The sequence below is a fragment of the Talpa europaea genome (genome assembly GCF_964194135.1).
Source record: "Talpa europaea genome assembly, chromosome: 15".
NCBI classification, from domain to species: Eukaryota; Metazoa; Chordata; class Mammalia; order Eulipotyphla; family Talpidae; genus Talpa; species Talpa europaea.
The window spans coordinates 11390471-11414671 of NC_140083.1; the positions used below are offsets into that span (position 1 = coordinate 11390471).

At 46.9% G+C, this 24201-nt stretch overlaps 1 protein-coding gene across 1 annotated transcript in view; it reads right to left on the reverse strand.

Annotated features, from left to right (window-relative positions):
• The window catches only part of TXNRD1 (thioredoxin reductase 1), a gene marked incomplete at both ends in the record, with an annotated part of 74286 nt that overhangs the window by 43713 nt on the left and 6372 nt on the right, over window positions 1–24201 (reverse strand). Inside the window, one exon of the mRNA XM_084255700.1 lies at window positions 3984–4093. Within this exon, the coding sequence (XP_084111826.1) occupies window positions 3984–4093 (110 nt within the window). The remainder of the gene's footprint in view (window positions 1–3983; window positions 4094–24201) is intronic.

The window sequence follows — 24201 nt, forward strand, 5'->3', positions numbered from 1 at the left end:
GGTAAGGATTTGTGAGAGTGCTGTGGAAACACAGAGGGAAAGAATGGGCAAATGTTTAGCGCATTGTGTACTCTAAAACAGGTAGGCAGTTGAAAAGGTGGGTCTGAGCAGGAATAAGCCAGAAACTAAAATAAAGAACAAGGCAAAGAAGGGAAATTTTAGGAACTATGGATGCAACAGTATCCCTAAGGCTCCAGCAGACGAGGGATCAGAGCAGGAAATAACCAGAAAAGCAAGCTGGGACCAGACCCTGGAGGACACAGAATACCCAGCTAAGGAAAATGCCTTTACGTGGATACAGATCCGGGGGACATGCCATCTGGTAGGTGACCCTGGCAGCTGAGGGGATGCAGCAGTGGGAGGCCAGGTAGAGACTGCTGAAATGGCTTAGGCCAGAGGAAACATGTTCCTGAAAGAGGGCAAAAAGTACAGAAGTGTTCGGCACAAACGTGGGAAACAGTGAGCCCTGGCAAGTGGGTGGGCAGGGCAGCTGAGAGAAACGTGAAGCCTGGACCACAGGCTGAGAGTGACACTACTGTAGAAGAAGAGACATTGAAAAAATGAGGTTTGTGTTGTCACCTGGCAAAAGCAGGAAAAGGCAGCATAGGGTCTCACCATGGACTCACAACTAGTAAAAATTCTACTAGATGATCAGCACTAGATAAATTCATTTGCTGATCCCAACCATACATGCCTCTTTCAAATCTTGCTAGTACTTATCTTACCCTCTAAGGTAAGCACAGAGCAGGTTCAGTGTCTCATCTTCCAAGCAGCCCTCCAGTTCTCCTCAGGTGTCCACCTCAACCAGGCCAAAAGCAGATCTTACTTACTAATCCCCCCAAGAGAACTCAGGTAATACCCAGAAGGGATTATCTCAGAGGAGAGAATCAAAGGAAATTCAGTTTCCTGTCAGCCTTGGTAGAACAGTAAGATGTTATTATCGCTCATTTCCTGATGTCTATTTAGTGTCTGGTTTCTGGTAACTTTAGAAGGCGGGCTGGAAGGGAGACCTGCCTTTATCTTAGTGACTATTCCAAGCCTAAGCAGCCTTCCCACCATGTGATCAATGTTGGGCTCTACACGCATGAGCACTGGGTGTCAACCACACACTGCTTCCTGTTTGTCATCTCTCCTACTACTTTCTCCTTGAAGAAATTATTTTAAGCTCCCTATTGCCAGTTTTAGTCTTAACTCTCAATACTACCATCTCAAACTTATACTAGAGACTTAACTTTGTCTAGTACTTAGAATTCCAATAAGCACTTTTTCACTCATTTGGCTTTTCCTCTCAAAAACTCTCCTCAGAGTTTCCAAACACTGGTATCCTGGAGTCAATGATTTACCCACAAGGAAAGTTGCCGTCAAGGATACTTGCAATTACACCTTTAAGAATTAAAATGTTATGAAAGCCAGATGACTGTGCAATAATAGGTACTCTATTCACAGTTCTTAAAATTCAGTAGCCCCCTGGTTCCAACTTCACACTTGGACACAGGGAGCCTATTTTTCTACTCAGGCATGAAGGGTTACTCGTCTGTTGAGTTACCATTTGCTATTTTCTAACTACACTCTTTGGGGTATTAAAGAGTAGTTCTCTGTTTTCCCCAACTCTACTTAGCAAATGATCTTGAGCAAACTAGCTTATACACTGAAGGATCTTAAACCTGATTAAGAATTACCTGAGGGGGCTTTATATATTTTTCACTTTGTTTTTTTAAGGGAGATTTAAAATAAAAAAAAGGCAGATACTAGCCCCTTCCAGAGGGCCTACTTAACAAGAACACAGCAAAAGCCGCCAGGGCATGCATGCTTAACAAGCATTCCAAGGGATTCTGTGTAGGTGGCCTGCAGACAGCATGGTTTTTGAAACACATTTCTTTAAGCCTTAACCTTGCAGGCAGTCACCTAAACTCATCAGTTCCTTCCAGGATTCTCCCTCCCTTGTCTTCTACAGGGCACTGAAAGCAAAGGTAGGTTTTACTAGTGTTGCTGTTTATTGAGGGGAAAGGCAGACAAAGAAGAAACAAAATTGAGAAGGGTAAAGCAGGCATGTTAGAGTTCCCTTTCCATTATTTACATTGCAATTAAAGTACAAAATCGTAACTTTTTTCTTTAAAGATGTGTACAACAGATATCGAATTCAATTTTCCACTAAATAAGTCACTTTCTCCACTAGAGCCCTAAAGCTTTTCAGACTCCACCATTTAGCCCAAAGTAGACAATTGGGTGCAAATTCACAAATTCAAACCAGTCATCTTTACCTTGTCTCTGTTTTCCCATTTCTTAGTACTTCTTAAAAACCAAAAATAAATCAAATGATACAAACGCATAGTAGTTAAGATTACTTAAATGAAATTTTAAGTAAAATGTTAAGATTAAAAAGTCTTCTGGGGATTGAAAACTTGCTAAATGATTTTATGTATGACCAGGTGGCATGTACCCATTGATGGCACTGCACCTGTCTGAAATTAACTGCGATGACCTGAAAATGAAAACACAATATCATACCAATTAAGTGGGTCTAAAACTTATAAAAAGAGATTCTTTTTACTCCTATTGATGTTAAAACCAGGACCATCACTAGGATTTACATCAAGATCAAATGTCTAATTGTAACTTTTATTTATTCATTTATTTTTAAAGACTCATCCATTCATGCATAGGAGAGCAGGGACACAGGCCAGAGATGCGGGGGGTAAGAGGATCCACCAGAGACAGAGTGGGGAACAGAACAGGCAGACTGACCGAAACACACTGTTGAGGGGAGCAGTGGGTGAGACAGAAGAGGTCTGCCTCGCCATGTGGGTTGCTCCCTGGCGCAGGGGGGGGGGGGTGGGCACCAAACTCATGCTGCAGAGGCTTTGCTTCATAGTGAGTTGCTTAACCCCTTGGGCCACCAGGGAGGCCCTATGTAACTTTTTAAATGTAAATGTATGACAGATAGAGAAAGCAGATCAACAAGAAGGAATAGTAATAGAATTGTCTCTTTTTACTTGCAAACTAAAGTTCTGAGTAAGATTCCATTCTAAATCAAGTGAAAAGCTTGTTTCATCTCCCGGAATTATTTTCTGTCAATTAGCCATCTGTCCTTGAAGTCTAGCTCCATCTCATCTACCCTCTTCTTCAAAGAGTTTAGATCCTTTTAGAAGGTAGTAAATGAACATGCAAATGGTCACTATCCTTCCTAAAAGGGCACATACCTAAATATATTTTCACTTTGAACTGAGGCCTCAGGGTTTACCTCTAAGAAGGCAATATTAAGTATGACTTCCATTTCTTAAAAATTACAGATACAAATAAATAAATAATCCAAAGCAGATGTATCAGGGTGATGGGATTCTGAGAGGCTTCCAACAGGAGAACCACCGCACCTCCCTGCGCGCATCCCCTTCACTTGCACCTGCCTCCCGGCGTCCTGCCCACACCCAGGCCCATGGGCATCCCCTCCGGCTAAGGGGGGACGGCCACCATTCACCCACCAGCAAAGACCTTCCTCTCTCTTCCCTCCACCCAACTGTTAACTCAGGGCGGGAAATAAAACACCTGATGGGGAGTAAACTCGCTGCAGGCCTCCAGGTTGCTCTCCCAGAGCCTGGGCTCCCTGACTTTCCCTGCTGGAGCACTAAAGAGGAAAACCCCCTTTTCTCAGAGCTTCCCTAGACGACGCATTTGCTGCAGTGGACACGGCTAAGAAAATAATAATAAAAAAACCGTGAAGTTAGACTGGGAGGAAGAGAGGCAAAGGGAAACAGGCGGAAAAGGACACGACTGAAAACCATCATCCCTTCCACGCGGCCCAGTACTGAAGTCGCCCAGGATCTCACCAGCTTCCCCGCACGCGCGCGCCGGCGGGGTCCCCCCGGGCTGGCGGGGTCCCCCCGGGCTGGCGGGCTCCGGGGCGCGCTCCCCGCCGCCAGCTGGCCGCGCGGGCGGCGACCCCCGGGGCCGGCGGGGGAGCACCGCGCGCGCCTCCTCCCACCTACCTTCAGGGTCGGACCATGGCCGCCTAGCTTTCTCCGATGCACAAACACCACCGGCAGCTCGGTCTCCGCGGTCAGCTCCGCGAGTGCTCCCTCGAGGCGGCGCCCGTCCTCTGCGGCACAAAAGCACCGGGCGCGGGAGTCAGCGGCGGCGGGAAGGGCGCGCCGGGGCGGGGCCTCGCGTGCCCCCGGCGCTCCCCGCGGCGCCCCGCCTCCCGCCCGCGCCCCCCGGCCGCGCGCGCCGGCCCTGCCGCCCGCCCCGCGCCGCCCCGGCCACCTCGCGGCGCCCCGGCCTCCCCGGCCATCCCCGGCCACCGCGCGCCACCCCGGCCTCCCCGCGCCGCCCGAGCCGCCCCGGCCACCGCGCGCCACCCCGGCCACCCCGCGCCACCCCGGCCACCCCGCGCCAGCCCGGCCACCCCCGGCCACCCCGGCCACCCCCGGCCACCCCGGCCACCCCGCGCCACCCCCGGCCACCGCGCGCTGCCCCCGGCCACCCCCGGCCACCCCGCGCCACCCCCGGCCACCCCGGCCACCCCGCGCCGCCCCCGGCCACCCCGCGCCGCCCCGGCCACCCCGGCCACCCCCGGCCACCCCGCGCCGCCCCGGCCACCCCGGCCACCCCCGGCCACCCCGCGCCGCCCCCGGCCACCCCCGGCCACCCCCGGCCACCCCGCGCCGCCCCGGCCACCCCGGCCACCCCCGGCCACCCCGCGCCGCCCCGGCCACCCCGGCCACCCCCGGCCACCTCGGCCACCCCCGGCCACCCCGCGCCGCGCGGCCGGCGACCGGGGTCCGCGCACGGCAGCGGCGAGCCCGGCGACCAGGACCAACCTCCTCGCCCAGCAAGTCCGGAATTCAGAAACGCTGCCAGGAGGAGGCTCGGGGCACGATTAGCTCCACTTTATAGGGCACCTCCCGGCTGGCCCTTCCTTTGAACCCTGCGTCCGCAGAGCGCGAGAGCCCAGCCTCCACTTGCTTTGAAATGTGCAGCCATGGGCCAAGCCCAAGGCCACCCTGCCCACTTGGGGCGCTTTCACTTACGTGCCCTGAAGCGCTACGGTAGCACCCCACGTGACACCCCACGAGCTCAGGGCCCCGTTTCACACACGGGTGAGCTCGGTCGGCCCTGCGTCGGCCAGGGAGTTGGAGGGGCTCCGGGGGCGCCGACGTCAGACCCGGCCTTGGGGCAAAACCACACGCGCACCCCAGAGCTGCTCGGTACCCCCCGCGAGAGCGCACCCGATGCAGGCGCCGTGCGCTGCAGAGAGTCACACGGGCTCTCCACGAGCGCCCTGGTGAAGGGGCTCCAGCAGGTCCATTTCGCGGGTCGGGAAACTGAGGCACAGCAAAAGGGGCGGAGGGACCGGCGCCCCCTTTCAACCCCTACCCTCTCTGCTGCCGACCCCAGGGAGGCAAGCCCGGGGCTCCACGCTCGCCCGCGGGGTTGAAGCGCCCGGGGGCAGGTGGCACGTTTCTGCGCCTCGGCTTCCCCCCAGCTGGTCAGCGCCGGGCATTCCTGTGACCTGCCCGCCCCCCCAGGATTTGGGAGGGTTGGCATCTCCCTGACATGCTTACTACACCCACAGCAAGCTCCCGAGCATTTGTCCATCCATGCATCACATCGTTGCCCACATTTCAAGAGATGATCCAAAACCCACTTTCTCAGGCATCCTGCAGACTGTCTGCAAAGAGCAGCCAGCGGAAGGAAGCACCAGCTGACTGGAGGCTGGTCTCACCCTCCATCCGCTACGCTGTCACTCCCACAGGCGAGACGAGGAACTCGGCCAAGAAACTCCCAGGCTCGCGCGCCCCAGAAAAGCGCCAGCTCCCCGCGCGCCCCCCCCGCAGCCCCGGCGAGCGCCTCTCCCTCCCGCGCGTCCCCAGCGCCCGGCGCGGGAGGCGCGGGCCGGGCCGCGCGCAGGCACCCCCCGCTTACCCCGCGGCGAGCTCCCCGGCCCTCTCGGCCCTCCGGACGCCTCCGCCTTCCGCTCCGAGGCCCCGCGCGACTGCAGCCGAGAGACGGGCAAGGGTCGCGGGTGCTCAGTGGCTGCGAGAAGCCCCGCCCGCCGCGGAGCCGGGCAGACCGCCGGAGTCAGAATGACAAAGCAAAAATCCACTCCTCGTGCGGCCCTGGCCACCTACGCCGAAGGGCTGAGCACAGTGGGAGCTCCTAATTGGTGACTGCGCCGCCTCTTCCTGCTCACAGCGCCCCCAACTCAAAAAAGGCGCAAAAACAAGTGCGGGGGGGGGGGCGCCTCCCCTGTGGCGCAAGGGGTGAAGAGGCAACCTATGAGGCTGTCCGCAGCCTCTGCAGCACGAGTTCGAGCCCCGGCGGGCCAGAGAGCTACCCACATGGCGCAGCAGACCTCTCCTGACTCGCCCGCTGCTCCCCTCAGCAGTGGATTTCAATCTGCCTGTTTTGTACCCCACTCTGTCTCTGGTGGATCCTCTCACCCCCAGCATCTCTGGCCTGTACCCCAGCTCTTGTATGCATAAATAAATAAATATTTTTTTTTTAAAAAGTGCAGGAATGTTTGGAACCACCACCTAGAAAAAAGTGCGTTTGAACTGGATGGCACTGGACTGTGCCCCAGGGCAGTGACTCCAGCTCCCTGCTGGCCTTTGTCATCAGGAGAGGATTTTCAAAAATACTGACTTTGGCTCCCACCCAGACAGTCTGAAGTAATCGGTATGGGTGTGGCCTGGGGTTTCCAGTGAACTACAGAATTTGCGGCCCCTGGCCCTAAAGTAATGGATTAGTCAGTCTGGCAATTCCTGCAGGAAGTTTAAGGTTTTCCAAAGAAGCACCTAATCCACCCTGACTAACCCTGTAAAGAAGTGACAACTTCTCACCAGCACCTAATTTTCCCCACGGTACTTCCTCTTTGTCCCCCTCTGCTTTGGGTTGGTCATGTTTGTTTTAAGGAAAACTGAGAGTATATTTAACTCCAGCCAGGCCCAGCCACCTGCAGCTACCGGGGTGAGCCAGGCTCTCCCAGGCTCCCCTCTCTACTGACACTTACTCAGCACCTGGCACTCGTAGGTGGCCAAAGGTATTTGCTGAGTAAACACACATCTTGTCCCCTTCTTTGTCTGGATACTGCAGGACTGAAGCACTCTAGGAGGAAAGGGCTGCTAGTGTTTGGGGTTCGTGAGAAGCCCTACCTTCTCTCCTCGCACTGCAGGAAACCACAGTCCCTCCTTTCGAACCCCAGGGCAAGTTAGGGATAATTAGGCCGCCTCAAGGACAGTGCAGGGACTTCAGGAGAGTTAAGGAAGGATCCAGAGATAAGGGCAACTACTTCCAAAGGGAACTAATCAAATACCCCAGGACTAAGGTCAACAGGGCATTCCAAATTGAGGACAATAAAGAAATAAGATAAGGTGTAGGGCACAGAGACTTAGTTCTGGGCACAGGGAATTTAGGCAGTGAGCGAGACCACCCAGAACTAACCAATCACAAAGAGACTGGTGGAGCTTTAGAATAACAAGGGAAAGAAGGTCTATATTCTCTGAGGCATGAATCAACTTCGGCTTCCTTGCCGCTCCCTGGCCTGGTTTCCTGGCTTGGGAGTCCCATTTATTTCTGTTCCTTTTCTCCTCAATAAACTTTTTCTTTCTCTAAACAAACCCTCCTCTTCTCGCTTGCTTGCCTAAGTGTCTGTGAGTTCCTGCTGCAGCTTCGTGAGACACCAACCCCTGGTGGTCTAGTGGCTGGGACTCAGCGCTGCCCCTGCAGCCTGGAATCCGTTCCTGGCAGGGAGTCTAGGCCTGAAAACCTACAATTCCAGTATCACTTTGAGCCCCTTGCCAGGCCCCAATGAGAGGCTCCAGGTAGTCTGAATGCGCGTACACACTTGCACACACACTGCATTCGATAAACTGACAGTCTCTGTGGTGGTTATTTACATGAAGGTGTACCTTGTCTGATTTGGGGGGTCTTTAGAACAGAGGGTGGATTAGTACACAGGTGTTCAAAAAACAATGTGGTTTAAGGAGCAAAGAGTAAAAAATGTGGAGGAAAGAAAACGGGAGCTAAGGGAGAAAACTTCCCATTTACTCCAGGCTGCTGGGCCCAACTGTATTAGCCATCTGATACGCCTGATCTCACTTAATCGATATAATAACGACTATGAACCAAGGTTATAAACACCTCATTCATAAAAATACAGACAAACGAGTTTCTTTCCAAAGTATGTTTTAAGATAAAAAGGGACTGTGAAATAATGTGAAATAATGTACTAAAGACAAATGATAAGGACTGATTTCTTAGGAGCTTTGTATGACAGGTCAGAGTTAGTTAACATAGTTAATATTTTCTAAAGAGTCTCAGAAAAGGACTTGCTTGCTGTTCTTAAGTGAGCAAAATATAGCACAAATCTCTCCAGTAGCTCCATGCAATTATTTTTTTGAGTTAAAAAAAAATCGGGGGCCTCCCTGGTGGCGCAAGGGGTTAAGACACAACCTACGAAGCTGTCTGCAGCCACTGCAGCACTGAATCCTCTCACCCCCCTCCACACCTCTGGCCTGTACCCCTGTATACATAAATAAATAAATCTTTTTTAAAAAAAAATCATTTCCTTTCAAACCTTTCTTTTTTTTTTTTTTTTTTTTATATAGAGGCATTTATTTATTTATTTATTTGTTTGTTTTGTTTATACATGCACTGGGCACAGTCAGAAGCGCGGGAGGGTGAGAGAATTCACCAGAGCCAGAGCGGGGAGCAGAGCAGACAGAAGGACCGAAGTACACTGCTGAGGGGAGCAGCGGGCGGCAGGAGAGGTCTGCGCGCCATGTGGGACCCTCCTCCGGTGGCCGGGGAGCAGCCGGGAATCGAACCAGCGCTGCAGAGGCTGCGGGAAGCTTCGCAACCCAGCGCTCAACCGCTGCGCCACCGGGGAGGCCCTCAAACCTTTCTTGCTTCTGTGATGGGCCTAGATATCTCACCCTCCTCACAAAACAGAGAACTCCTTAGTTCTATTTAGCTGGTCATCAATGGAAGAAGAGCCTCATTTCCATCATTTCTTATCACTCAGTATTTGTTCTAGTCATACATCTCACATTTCTTGATGGGGCTTATGTTATTCTGCCTGCCTAAAATTATTCTCCCTAAAAGCCTACTCCTTCAACGCTAATCTGAAATGTCACCTCCTCTAGGAGGGCTTCCCTGATTCCCCACCCAGTGTTTATCACCCATTCCTTCCCTATTCTGTGTTCCCAGATACCTAAAAATAATTAAAAATTATCTAAATCCAAGAGCATTGGGGAAGTAAACCCTTGTTTGATTTATCTTGTCTCCCCAGAACCTATTACAGACGGTAACTCAGAAAACCTCTCTATGTTCCTGAGCTGTCATCTAAGTACACTGCAGTTTACCATTGAACAAGACAGTGTGGGTCCACAGATAAGCTGATTTTTTAGATATATATCTGTATAAACAGATCTATACAGGTGTTTGATCAAGGGGCCTATTGCACGAAACTCGTGTTCTCCGCCTTTCTCACACACACCACACACACCCACCCCACGCAGCTAGAACCACCCTTCTGACACCCAAATCTCTTCTACTCAAACCTTCAGTAACTCTCTAGGTCCTCAAAATAAATTCCAAACTTTTTAATTATACTAACTTAGCAAGGTCCCCCCTTGTTAAGCATAATTGTCCACATACCCTATACCTGCTTGGCAGCAAAAAATTGCTGGAGAAAACACAAAAATTAAGTGATTTCACTTTTAAACCAGGACCACAAACCTTAGTGTGTCTCCAAAGTTTCCCGGCAATCCTTCATGTCTCTGGTATATTTGTTTACCCGGTTTCCAAAGTGACTATTTCAAACCCATTCCTCTTTCCTCAAACCTCTAATACGCCCACACCTTCCACTGGCTCAGGACCTGCCTCCTACTTGAAGAGAACAGAATCAGCCACACAGAACTCCCTCCCATCTTCCTCTCTACCTGCAAGCCACCACATTCCCTGCCCTCACGGCTGTTTTAATGAAGGCAGCTTCTCCCTTTTTTTGTCTTCTCAGTAGTCAATGACTTTACTCTGAAATTACCCTTCCTCCCTGGCATCATCATTTGCTCATTTTCTGCCTGTTTTTTAAAAAGCCTCTCATGACCTCATGTGCCCAACCCCCCCTCCCATTTATCACACCATTTCAAAGTTTCCCCTCACAGGGGAAAAAAAAAAAAAAAAAAAACTATTTTGAAAGAATTATTTGTTCCCTGAAGAAGAAGGAAGTAGGGTAGAAAGGTCTGGAATGCACTGAGAATATGACCCATAAGCAGAGAGGAGGGTGAAATGGGGGAGTGAGCGATCAGAGCGTGGGGTGAGGGAATATCTTTCTAAGCAGAGGAACAGCGAAGTATAATAAAGCCCCAAGCTAGAAGCTGCTTGACTTATCCAAAGATTTATACAGGAAGCAGTGAGCAAGGAAAGAAAGCGGTAGGTGGTGAAATGAGGGGAGTAGTCAGGGTCAAACCCCAAAGCCATAGTGAGGACTCTGGATTTCATTCTAAATGTGTCAAGAAGCCAAAGTGTCAAGAGAGAAAGAAATGATCTGGTTTATATCTTAAGGTTTGGGTTCCTGAGGGCAAGAGATATTATCTGAAGATGAAATCTGGCCGTTTTTGACAACATGGGTGGACCTCGAGGGAATTACGTTAAATGAACTAAGTCAAAAGGAGAAAGCCAAATGCCAGTGACAAATGTTACTCATTTGTGGAATATAAAGAAAAACAAAGGCAATCAAGCAAACACAACAAAAGCAAAAAACAGACCCTTAGATTCTGACAACAAAATGGTGGTTACCAGAGCAGAGCAGCAGGACTGGGGCAGCAACAGCTTAGTGATACATGGTCATTGGAGAGCTGGTATTGGGTACAGTGTGAAATACACACTTCTGAAAGCACATACGGTGTCGAAAATTGATATTATCTCAATAAAAAGAGGTAAAGCTAATAAGTTTGACAGATGGATGAAGTGAGGGATATAAAAGAGAGAGGAATCAGTGATGACTCCTGCATTTGGCCCTCTCAGCTAGGCAAATGGTGGTTCTCTTTAAAGAAAAGGAGGAACACTTGGGGAGGAGGAAGAAAGATGGTAAGGGGGGAGATGAAAAGCAATAGTTTGAGACAAATCCACAGTATGATTTTTTTAAGATTTATTTATTTATGCATACAAGAGCTGGGGTACAGGCCAGAGATGTGGGGGGTGAGAGGATTCACCAGAGACAGTGGGAAACAGAACAGGCAGATTGACCAAAGTACACTGAAGGGAGCGGCGGGCGAGTCAGGAGAGGTCTGCTGCGCCATGTGGGTTGCTCCCTGGCTGGCCAGGGATTGAACTCGTGCTGCAGAGGCTGCAGATTGCTTCATAGTGCGGCGCTTAACCCCTTGCGCCACCAGGGAGGCCCCACAGTATGATTTGAGAGAACTATTAATTATCCAAATGGAGACATGGGGTTGGTAGCTGTATATGTAAATCTGGCCTTAGGGAAGTAGTCAGGGCTACAAATAAAATTTGGAAGTCAAATATAAAAGATATTTAATGTCATGCACATTAGTCACAGTGCCCCAGAGAAACAGAATCAATAAATGCATATATGTAGAGGTAGGTAGAGATTTATTTTAAGGGACTGGCTCCCACCATAGCAGGGACTTGCAGACTGGAAACTTACAGGCTCAGCCAGTGGGCTGGAAATTCCAGTGGTCTTGCTATTGCAGTGCCACGTCTGTGGGCAGTCTGGAGGCACAATTTCTTCCACTTCAGGAGACCTCAATCTTTTCTCTTGAGGCCTTCAACTCATTGGATGAAACCCATTCACATTGTGAAGGGTAATCTGCATTAGACACAAAGTCTATTGATTTCATTGTTGATAATTTCCAGAAAATACCTTCAAGGCAGTATCTAGACTAGTATTTGACCGAACAACTAGGGGCCAATGTGACATATAAAATTAACTATCATACCATGGTACTAGAGGAAATTAAGGGAGTTATATATTTAGAGAAATGAATAGTGGTCAAGGATTGAGACCTGACAAAGTGCAGTGGGGAAGGGTCCAATAAAGGAGCATGAGCGGGAGAGAGGGGAAGGCAGGAGGAAAACCAAGAGGCTATGCTCATCTCAGCAGCCAATGAAGAAGCGCTCCAAAAAGAGAAAGATCAACCATATGAAATGCTACTGAGAAATCCTGTAAGACCAGGATGGAGCTGTGGAAGTCACACTGAATTTTATGAAAATGAGGGGGGAGGGAGGAGAAGGAAGCCTAATTAGAGGAGGTTCAATAAGAAACAGAAAGTAGGGCCTCCCTGGTGGTGCAAGGGGTTAAGCACCACACTATGAAGCAATCAGCAGCCTCTGCAGCATGAGTTAGATCACTGGCCAGGAAGCAACCCACATGCGAGGCAGACTTCTCCTGTCTCACCCGTTGCTCCCCTCAGCAGTCTGCCTGTTCTGCTCCCCACTCTGTCTCTGGTGAATCCTCTCACCCCCCCCCCACATCTCTGGCCTGTTCCCCAGTTCTTGTATGCATAAATAAATAAATCTAAAAAAAGAAAAAGAAACAGAAAGTAAAGAAGTGGAAATGGTAAGTATGGCCAACTCTTTCAAGGAGTTTTGTTATAAAAACCAAATATTGGGAGGGCTTCCCTGGTGGTGCAGGGGTTAAAGTCTCAGCACTATCAAGCTATTGCCAGCCACTGTGGCCTGAGTTTGATCCCCAGCCAGGGAGGCACAGCAGACCTCTTCTGTCTCGCCTGCCCCGCTGCTCCCCTCAGCAGGGGATTTCAGTCACTCCGCCTGTTCTGCTCCCCACTCTGTCTCTGGTGAATCCTCTCTCACACACACACACCCCTACACACACCTCTGGCCTACACCCCAATTCTTATATGCATAAATAAATAAAAATAAATCTTTAAATTGGGAAATTATCTGAAGAGGAATGCAAGCTCAAAGAAGGTTTTTGTTTTAGCTAAGGAAAAAATTCCTGTCCTATATCTTTTAGTTTGAAGGAATAATCCAGTAGAGGGAAACCTGGCAACTTCCAAAAAGGAAAGGAATCAGAAGTGCTCATTACAGGAGCAGAGGGCTTTGAACACACATCGCCCGACCCAGCAGTAGGCTCTGAAGTCAGGTCCAGTTCCTGTCACTGACTAAACAGTCAAGTTGTTCAGCCTGGCAGCTTCCTCAGGTTCTTTCTGAGGAAAGAATCTGTGGTCCCTTCCACCTCTTTATCTCACCCAAGCTTCCCTTGGATCTCCCCGCCCTGGTCATTAGCCTTTTTTCAGTCTCTTTAATTATCCAACCTCAGGGCTTTGCTAACTCCCAAACATTCATCAAATCTCAGTTCAAACAGGTTGTCCTTGAGGAAGCCACGCACCACGTTACTGTGTAGTCTTTCTGCTTAGGACTTATCACAATTGCAGTGAAATGTTTATGATTATTTGATATCAATGTCAGCCTCCTTATCTACAATAGCACAGTTCAATAGAAATTTCTGCCATGACGTAAATGTTCTGTGTTGGCATTGTCCACCCCCACTAGCCACGAGCCAGATGTGATGACTGGGCACTAAGACAGCGCTCCTCCAAGTACAGATCGGAAGTGTTCATTTTATCTGGGTTTAATTAATTAAAAAGTAAACAGCCACATGTGGGCAGGGATAATTGATGCTCACCCCAGTGTTCCCGCATGTAGTAATTGCTCAATAAATATTTGTGAAAAGACTCGATCTAGAAAATGAAGATATTACTAGCTAATTTGTGGATTTAATTTTTTTCCACAGGGAAGGAAAGCGTCTCTACACGGTATCTGTTGGGCGTTTCTCAGCCCTCTCCTAGAAGCTGAATTTGACCTTTAAGAATTCGGTCTATCTCGAGGGTAGCAATAATAAATGAGGACATACGTGGTGCCCTGAATAAAATAACATCTGTAGTACCCCTAGGTACACAACAGACACTCAAAATGCAGTGATGGATCAACATCACAGAGGGGAAGCAAAGAATGATGTGGGAAAATTGGGGCGGGCTTGACAGCAATGATATCTGAAGCACATCTTGAGAAATAATAAAGATGGAAGCAATGGGAATGGGAGTGGTGCCTAAGAATTTTTTTCAACACTATGTGCCAGGCATAAATCTAGGTCTTAACGTGATGAAGCTAATGCTTACAACCACCCAAAGGGCAAGATAATATTGTATTCCCCATTTTACAATGGAAAATGAACTGAGGTGTAGAGAGGATAATTATCTTGCCACCGGACACCTAGCTAATAATTGGCAGAGCTGAAACCGACACAATGCCCTGGGTTCCTACCATTATGTGTTCTACCTCCTGAGGGGATTTTTGAAGGCCAAGGAGCAATATGTACAAAGACACAAGGTTAGAAATGGCCTGTTCCTGCCTGTGCTGCAGAAGCAAAAGGGGAGGTGAAATTATATGTTGGATTCAATTTGAGATTCACAAGGCAGCTAAGTGTCTGGATTTCCCCCCTAAGGATTACACCCACACGACAAATTTAGAAACTGAGATTCTAGGGAGTTAAGAATCTTGCCGAAGGTCACACAGTGTGTTGAAGTTGGCACATACATCTGGATGTACCTATATCTCCATCTCCATTGTATGTCTTACAATTTAATAATGTGTAGTGAGATACAGGCTAAAAAGAGGGAAAAGCAACAAGCTGTAGGGACAGAAAAAAAAAAATGCAGTACCTTTCTACAAGGACCAGGGACGATTTCATCCTGAAAACTTGGACACCCTTCTTAGGGGACCAAGATCTCTGTGAAGTCTTCTCTGATCTGAGAACTGTTTTTTTCACTTTATTTCTTACACAAAGCTACATTAAAGCATCTACTTATAGGTTTGCCACCCTTAGAACTGTCACTTACTGAGCACCTCTGTGCCAGGAGCTTTATATGTTCTCATTCATCATCTCAGTAACCTTTTGGGATGTACAGAGTCATCTCCACTTATAGATGAGTAACCCCCACGCTAAGTGCATAGCCCAAGGTTTGACAGCTGGTCCAAGATTCACACGCTCACCCTCTTTTCTCCACCCAGTGGTTCTACTTGAGGGGCTGGTCTTTGCATCCCCAGAACTGGCTAAGTGCCTTCCCACGGTAGGCACTCACATGAGGTCTCAATTCAACCAGCACTTCTTCAGGCTTTCAAATGTCAGCAAAGTGGAGAAGAGAGCTCTGGGCAAATCAGCTCTGGGTAGTGGTGGTGGTGGTAGCATTTGTCAATTTCTGTGGTATAAATGCTCCTACTTTGGCTGAGTTCAGGTTATCAACCTGCTTGCAAAATTCCTGAATGTTTAACAAAGACTCTCCTGAGCTGACGGTAGTCTGTTCCAGCACCCCACCCTCCAACCCCATCTCCCGCTCCCCCAAAGTTCAAGGTCATCAGTTATGAACTACTTCCCTTTATGCCCCCTCTCCACAGCAGCTCTCCAGACTGTGCCACAACCTCAGAAGACATGGAGGATTATTCTACCTGCTTAACGCTCACTTTTACCAGGCTCCCAAAATCTATTTCAGTTCCAGCTGGCCTTAGGAAACCCCACATCCCTTAACTATCATATTGCAACCAAGGACTGTTAAGTCCTTCTGCCTTCCCATGTGCCAACGTCTCCTCTTTTGTCAATATTTGAGCTGATACCACAGCCTCATCTATTGATAGCTTTCTACTAATAAACAGCCTGGCCTAACAGTAACGAGAGCCTCCTCTGAAGTCACATCACCTGCTTTACTGATGACAAGCTGCACTGCCTCAGTGTACTCATCTGTCAAAAGGTGATAAATTTAGTGCCTACACTTCATGGGATGGTTGTGGAAACTAGAGGAATAAGTAATACGAAGGGCTCCAGATGTGGCAGGTATTCCGTGTCTGAGTTAGTATCATTATCCTGCCCTTAAGTCTGATAAATCTGGAAAAACCTCAGTGTGATTAAGAGTTTGGATTTTTCCACCTGTTCTGCTCCCAACTCTGTGTCTGGTGACTCTTCTTACAACCCCCATCCCGGCTCTACACCCCAGTTCTTCTACACACAAAAATAAATAAATAAATAAATAAATAGAGTTTGGATTTTCCCCTTCTACAACTTAGTCATTCACAGTAACTGTCAACAATGGGTTATACGAGATGCTATTCAAAACTTAATTCAACAGGGTAACTGATTCATCTTTCTTTTAATTAGCCGTCCAAGCACGCCATTTTCTACAGTGCACCCATTCTCATGACTCACAGCTTGCTCTTTCCCTGGAAGAATAAACACATCGTTTTCTTAAACTATTTGCTAAAAGTAGAAAGGACATGAGGATATTCTTTAAAAAATTAGTACATGCATTTTGCATTCCATGGACATACGCACAACATGGATATCCACTAGAACATGCAGGACTGGTCCCCTGCTTGACTCCATTTGTTTTAGGTCTCTCAATGGCCCCCTTTCAATCCTAGAGAAAATAAAACTTTTTTAATGCAAAAAAACACTTGCCAGCAGAGCCTCAGGAGGTACAGGCTCTATTTCAGCCAACTCTCAGATGTTTCATCTTACAAAACTGGAGATCAGCCACCCTCATGACCAGCCAAGGGGTTAGGTGAGTATTAATTAACAGTGTAAAGTGTTTTTAGATCCTATAGATGAAAGAAGTGTCATCCAAGTTATTATTATTAGTAACCTCAAATATTTAAGCCCTATTGGATTATCGATATTGAGAGGAACATCCCCCTCTAATTTCTTCGAGAGGCAAAATCTAGAATCCCAAGATTGTTGATGACTATACGTCCTGGACAGAGGGTGACAGTCGCCCCATGGAGCCTGAGGCAGAAATTGTCTTGGATCTTCCTGGTCGGTGATCAATACTTCAGACTCTGATTTGAACTGAGAGTAATTTGTGTCTCATTTATCTTTCTCAAATATTTTATTTTATTTTTTTTTAATAGAGGCATGTTTTATTTATTTATTTGTTTGTTTGTTTGTTTTGTTTATACATGCACTGGGTACAGTCAGAAGCGCGGGAGGGTGAGAGAATTCACCAGAGCCAGAGCGGGGAGCAGAGCAGGCAGAAGGACCGAAGTACACTGCTGAGGGGAGCAGCGGGCGGCAGGAGAGGTCTGCGCGCCATGCGGGACCCTCCTCTGGTGGCCGGGGAGCAGCCGGGGATCGAACCGGCGCCGCAGAGGCCGCGAGCAGCTTCGCAACCCAGCGCTCAACCGCTGCGCCACCGGGGAGGCCCTTTCTCAAATATTTTAAATGAATATTTAAAATATTTATAAATTCTATGTTATAATTTTATGGTATTAAGTAGACGTATACAATTTTTATAGCATTATCTAGATTCCAAAAGCGCCAACTCATAAAAGACAAAAGTACATTTAGTCACAGTAGTTACAATTTCATATTTATATCACAATTTTATGTCTCTGGTATTAATCTCAGTCTCAAAATTCTTCAGTGTTATAAGAGGGGGAAAGCACAGTCATTTTAAGTGGGGTGTAAAACTTCAAGTCCTGATATGGATTAAAAGCACTGTCTCCATTTTTGCCTTTGGGGTATATGGTCATCACAGGAAGAAACCCGGTGTGTTAACCTGCTTTTTCTGGTTTAGTTGAAAAGGAAACAGGCTAACTAGACATTAGACTTTTGGATTGCACCTGATCAGGGTCAGAGGCCATAATTTATTCTTAATTGGCATTAATTACCAGGGTACTCTCTCCATGTGTTTCCCAGAAATCCAGCAGGTTAGGATTAATTGTCGGGCAGAAACATGGAGTTTCCATCTTGCAAGGCCATTTAGCACATGCATTCCAACAGGGGGAAGATACCATTTCTTCCACCTCCTATGCAAGTCCACCCTTGACTAATTTATTGTAACTTCTGGAAGAATCTTCCTGAGAGTGTGGATGTAGAAAGAGCTTGTCCTCACCCTGAGTCTATTAACATGGACAGTTTCCCTTCTGGAAACTGACTTCAGGTCATAATCATTAAAAGCTTGAACTTGAAATTCATCTACTTCTTGGGGTTATCAGAGAAGATTAGATTACTACTTTGCTATAAAAGAGTATGACTCAAGAAAAGCTAGATGGAAGAGATGCTTACACAAGGCCTTTGGGCTGCCATGGTCTCTCCCAGTACCCCCACTTGTTTACCAACCTAGAAGCACCCTGTCTAATTTATAACTTTGCCTGTGTTAAGACCAGTTTTTCCTCTAAAGACAGATAAGAGCCACCAAAATGTTTCTGAACTCCTACATCTACAGATATAAAATGTTTCTTTAATCTTTCAATAACCTCACATCTTTTTAGAGGAAACGTTGACATGGAAGAGGGTGGACTACTTCCTACTTGCCTCCACAGGACTCAATGTCAACCATGAAGTGAGTTGACGATGCCTCTAGTTCAGTGTTCACTCACTGGCCTTTCTAAAATGGAAAATTGTTTCTCTCTGCCATCATATAATGATCATATGGTGCCTCTACACATCATTTAAATAGGAGACACAGGGCCTCCTTGGTGATGTAAGGGATTAAGTCTCAGCACTACGAAGCTATCAGCAGCCACTGCCGCATGAGTTTGATCCATAGCCAGGGAGCTAACTTACATGGGCAGCAGACCTCTCCTGTCTCGCCCGCTACTTTTCAATCTACCTGTTCTGCTCCCCACTCTGTCTCTGGTGAATCCTCTCATCCTCCCTCCCCTGCACCTCTGGCCTACACCCTAGCTCTTATATACAGAAAGAAATAAAATAAATCTTTAAAATAAAATTTAAAAGAATAGGAGACACATATATGGTTTATATAGAAATTACAGTACTAATCTCTTTTTTTTTAAGATTTATTTATGTATTTATACAAGCACTGGGTACAGTCAGAAGCATAGGAGGGTGAGAGAATTCACCAGAGCCAGAGCAGGGAACAGAACAGGCAGACTGACGAAATACACTGCTAAGGGGAGCAGCGGGCATGGCAGGGGAGGTCTGCATGCCATGTGGGACCCTTGCTGGTGGCTAGGGTTTGAACCAGCACTGCAGAGGCTGCGGGCAGCTTTGCAGCCCAGCGCTCAACTGCTGCGCCATCAGGGGAGGCCCTACAGTACTAATAGCTATAGGTGAACCAACCTCAGCTTTTCCACAGGCAAAACCAAGATGTTATAGGTATCATTACAGGATTTTGGATTTTTAGCCATGCACATGACCTCTCCAAAATCAAGATTTCATTTCCCAGTCGCTTTTTAGCAAATAGATGGCTAAGTGACTAAATTCTGGCCAAAAGGATATAAACAAACTGTAATGTTCAACTTTTGGGAGATGTCCTTATATGGAAAGGATAGACACTCATTCAAACATTCTTCCAACTGTTGGCTGGAGTTTGGATGTCATTCTTGGAACAAAAGGTGGAAAATAAATGGACTGTAGAACATGGAAATAAGGGGACGCCACACTGGATTCAACACTGCAGAGCATCAGATGAGCCTGGTAAGATGCCCTCTACATAGACTTCTTTTAGGTAACAGAGATATAAGCTTATATCCAATTTAAGCCACTGTTGTTTTGAGTTTGCTATCACATGTGGCCAAACCTAATACTACTAAAGACAATTATATGACATTATAGGAAATTTACCTATACATTATAGGAAATGAAAAATAACTAAAGCAAAGAAAGAAAGAGTCACTCTGAATCTCACTTCACAGACTTTCTTTCCATGCTCTTCAATCAAAATTCCCCTGCAGATTAAACCTTCCTGCTCCTCCAGACCTATACACGCACTAGCCCATCTGTCCACACTAGACAGTTTCACAGCATGTCCTGAACCAAATTCATCGTCTTCTCTAACCTAAGTCTGTCTCCTCCCTCTATGAATGAGGAGTCATAACTCAACACTACTTCACCTGGCAGGAATATGAACCGGGTCTGAGTGCTACAAAACATAATTTCTACTTTCTAGTTAAGAGAAATCCTTTTACAAAATGTATGAGTTGTTTTCCTAAGTGGATCATTAACTTCCCTTGCATTCATTCCAAACCAAAAGTTACTTGAATAGAGAGCTATGTCTGTCTGGATTTTTATGGGAATGCTATAAAACTACCTGCCTCCACTCCTCTTGATCCACTAATAAAGAGCAAAGAACACACTTAGGGACCAATCAGTGCAGTGGTAACTTCCATGAATAGCTGGGTGTTGAAAGCAGCCTGGGGTGTGTGTGGGGCGTAGGGTGTGTTGGATGTAGAAGTTAGTGGGAAGCACGATGACCATAAAGACCATAAACTCAGATTAGATCAGAAAACAATTCAGCAGTAAGACCCTGGACTTTGGAGCCAGAGATCCCTGGTTTCAAGTTCAGGCTCTGTCGCTTGCTGGCTGTACCAGCTTGAGCAAGTCATCTAAGCCCTTTGTGTCTTCATTTCCTTATCTGTGATATGGAGATAGTAGTAATACAAGCTCACAGAGCAATTGGATTAAATTAGTTAACCAGAAGGGCTTAGAGCACATAGAAATTGTCCTAACAGTTTCCTGTTACCATTATTACATGGACTGACAATTCAGATACTCAACATACAATAATCAAAACACACTTCAAACAATGCAATACAAAAAATATTTTGTCTCATTTATAATCAAAGAAATGCAAATTAAAATAAGGACATCATTTAATCTCTCAAATTACCAAACAATAATTCTTTAAACCTATTAAAAACTCATTAAACTTGTGGAGTTATCGATCGGTGCACATCATTTAAAAGGCTCTAGAACCTTAGAAAAGTTCATACCCTGACCCAGAAATCCATTCTAGTAATCCAGCCTCAGAAAACAATTCTAAATGCATCAAAAGTTTTATGTATAAAAGAGAAAGAAACTGGCAACAGACTATTTGCCCAACCACAGTGGAATGGCTAAGTAATATTATACAGAATTTTATATTATACAGAATTTTATATTATACAAATATTATACAGAATTATATTACAATTCTGTATAATATTATAAAATATTATACAGAATATTTCATATATTAAGAAAATTATTAAGGACTTTTAACAGCATGCAAAATATTATAAAACAAAACAGAATACAAGATATATAAAAGATACACAAAAATATTAGTAGTGGTTATCTCTGGATGTACATACATGTAATTTTTATATTTTATTAGACTACCGACTCCAAAATTTTTTAAATGAATGTTTACTATCAAAACAAAAGTGCTTACAGACTATCTTGAGCCTCACTCATAAAATACACAGGACCCTCTCCATGGACACTGCTTCCTTCAGGATAAAGCCTCTTCATTCTTTCACTGCTCATCATCATTCTCTCCGCAGGCGTGCCTTACTAGAACCACGCTAGATGAACAAGCCATGATGTTTTCTAACTTGTTTTGTTTACAGTCATGAATTCTTACTACAACTTTTGTTCTACTGAGAAATACCTATCCAACATCCTCTTACAGATACTTCATGAGCCTATGGACTTTCTGGTCACAAGATTACAGTGAAATTAGAAAGGAGGCAGCTGGGAACAAGTAGAATGACCATGAAGAATAAGATTGCTTTATTCATTTGCTTGGCACATGAACAGATGCCCAAAACACAACTGTTGCATGGATAAACATCAATGCCAAAAGTGGGAAGGTCTGAGCTAGCCTGGGGTATCTCTGCCTGTTGGGGATTTTATTTAAGGAAACCAATCTTTGAAGAGGCAACTGAGGAAACAGACAGGCTTGGGCAACACTGAGCAAGTCACTACAATGCTCAGATCAGCTTCCTCACTTGCAAGACAGAACTAATGCAACAATCTCACAAGGTCGTTGTGAGGATGAAGTGGAAAAGACTGACATTAAGTCTTTACTGACATAGTCTTTCTGACAACACTGACATAAAGAAGGGACTCAGCTATTAGTTCCTCCCCTTCTTGCTGAAAGCTTTAAAGCCATGCTCTCGATAAGCAGCCAGGGCTCCAAGATGATACACATCAGGAGCCCAAAGCTAGAGACACAGGCCGTCAGATCCAGACTTTTGGCAAACTGTCACACAAATGCTCTCGAACCTCCAGCAGTAACTGAAGAATGGCAGCAGCTGGGCCTCCCCGGTGGCGCAGCGGTTGAGCGCTGGGTTGCGAAGCTGCCCGCGGCCTCTGCGGCGCGGGTTCGATCCCCGGTTGCTCCCCGGCCACTGGAGGAGGGTCCCACATGGCGCGCAGACCTCTCCTGCCGCCCGCTGCTTCCCTCAGCAGTGTACTTCAGTCCTTCTGCCTGCTCTGCTCCCCGCTCTGGCTCTGGTGAATTCTCTCACCCTCCCGCGCTTCTGACTGTACCCAGTGCATGTATAAACAAAACAAACAAACAAATAAATAAATAAATAAAACATGCCTCTATTAAAAAAAAAAAAAATCATCTTTAAAAAAAAAAAAGAATGGCAGCAGCTGCGAGATCAAATTAAGATGATTACATTGATGGTGTCTGTTTCTCAGACCGAAGCCACTGGGCAGAGACCTGAAGTTGAGATACAAGACGTCATACATCAACGAGCCATGTGAGCTGCAGCCCTTCCTCATAGGCAGCTGAAGTGCAGCAGATATGACAGCGGCGGGTTGCACAACCTCTGGTTGCAACAGTCACGGTCACTTGCAGGAATGTTTATCATCGTATCAATACCCAGAATGACAAACGTAAGGCAGGAAGGGTCAGGTAATCAGAGGAGGTAGTCAGAGGAAGCAGAGGGAAGGAACCAGGAATGACCAGTGAGTTCACTAGCAAGTCAGCTGTCCTTGCTAGTAGTACTTTTCCACGCTTTGTTTCCTCATCATGGGAAGGTGATCTCACCACCTTCCTCAATGGTGATATTTGGAGATTAAATAGGAGAACACACACAAGCCTGTGGCACTGGAGCACAGCATGCATGACCGTTGCCACAGACACTAATGCCATGCCTTCCCAAGCAGAGCTCCTCTCTCCAATGCCAACACCAATACCAAGGTCGGAGGTGATCTGGAGAACTATTCCAAACAACAGCCTTCATTTATTTACACTGCCCGAGATACAGCCCAAAAGAAGGAAGGGAAATGGTGGGGGGAGGTTCCACCTTGGAGTCCTGTGAACCACTTACACAACTGCAGGCCCCCGCTGTGTATCCCCTCCATCACCAAGCCCATCAGGCAACTCACAGGCTGCCATGGGCTCTCAACTGGGAATGAAGAGAAAGAGGCTTTTCTGAGAAAAGCCTAACTCCTTAAGAACACAGAGCACACCCGCCCAGTTTCCTGCTGTATTTCCAGAGCTTAGCACAGAGTCTCACACGCAGCAACACTCAAATAACAAGCTGAGTGAATCAGGTGCCCACTTGATTCTATACCAAATATCCCCGCCTACCAACTGGCCTGCTGATCCTCTGAGAAGCTGCTATGAACCAGGCACTGGGGAGTGAGGGAGCCTGGGAAAATCCTGTCTATGAAGGGTTCTACATGGAGTCAGGCAGAAGCAGATCAGCCACTGTTCATACATGAAACCAGCACTCAGAGACCACCTCAGCAGTTTCAGGTCCATAGTTACAAGCTCCTTGAAGATAGGGACCAGATCATATACCTCTCCTGGGGAGGAGGCCCATGTACCCAACAGATATTGGACGGCGTTCCTCTTAAGCTGAGCACAAGTAAACCTTACAGGATCAAAAGTGCTTGGACTAACACATTCTCTAGTTATCTTAGAACAGAGGGTGCCAAATGATTGTTGTCACTACTCCTTTACATGCTTCAATAATTATTAGGGCCCACAGAACTTGTTCATATGGCTTATAGCTGTCAATATTTACCTCACTAGAAATTAAAGCTGAGACATTTTAAAAATATTTATTGAATACATTTATTGTGGTGTGAAGCGATAATAATGCAACTTATACAGTATTGCAAACCAATAGTATGTCAATGAATATCTATATTTATTAATTCACTTAAAATTAACAGTAACAGGGCATGCCAGGTGGCACAAGGGGTTAAGATGCAACCTATGAAGCTGTCCGCAGCCACTGCAGCACAAGTTCGATCCCCAGCCAGCCAGGGAGCTACCCACATGGCCCAGCAGACCTCTCCTGTCTTGCCCGTTGCTCCCCTCAACAGTGTGTTTCAGTCAGTCTGCCTGTTCTGCTCCCCACTCTGTCTCTGGTGACTCCTCTCACCCCCAGCACCTCTGGCCTGTACCCTAGCTCTTGTATGCATAA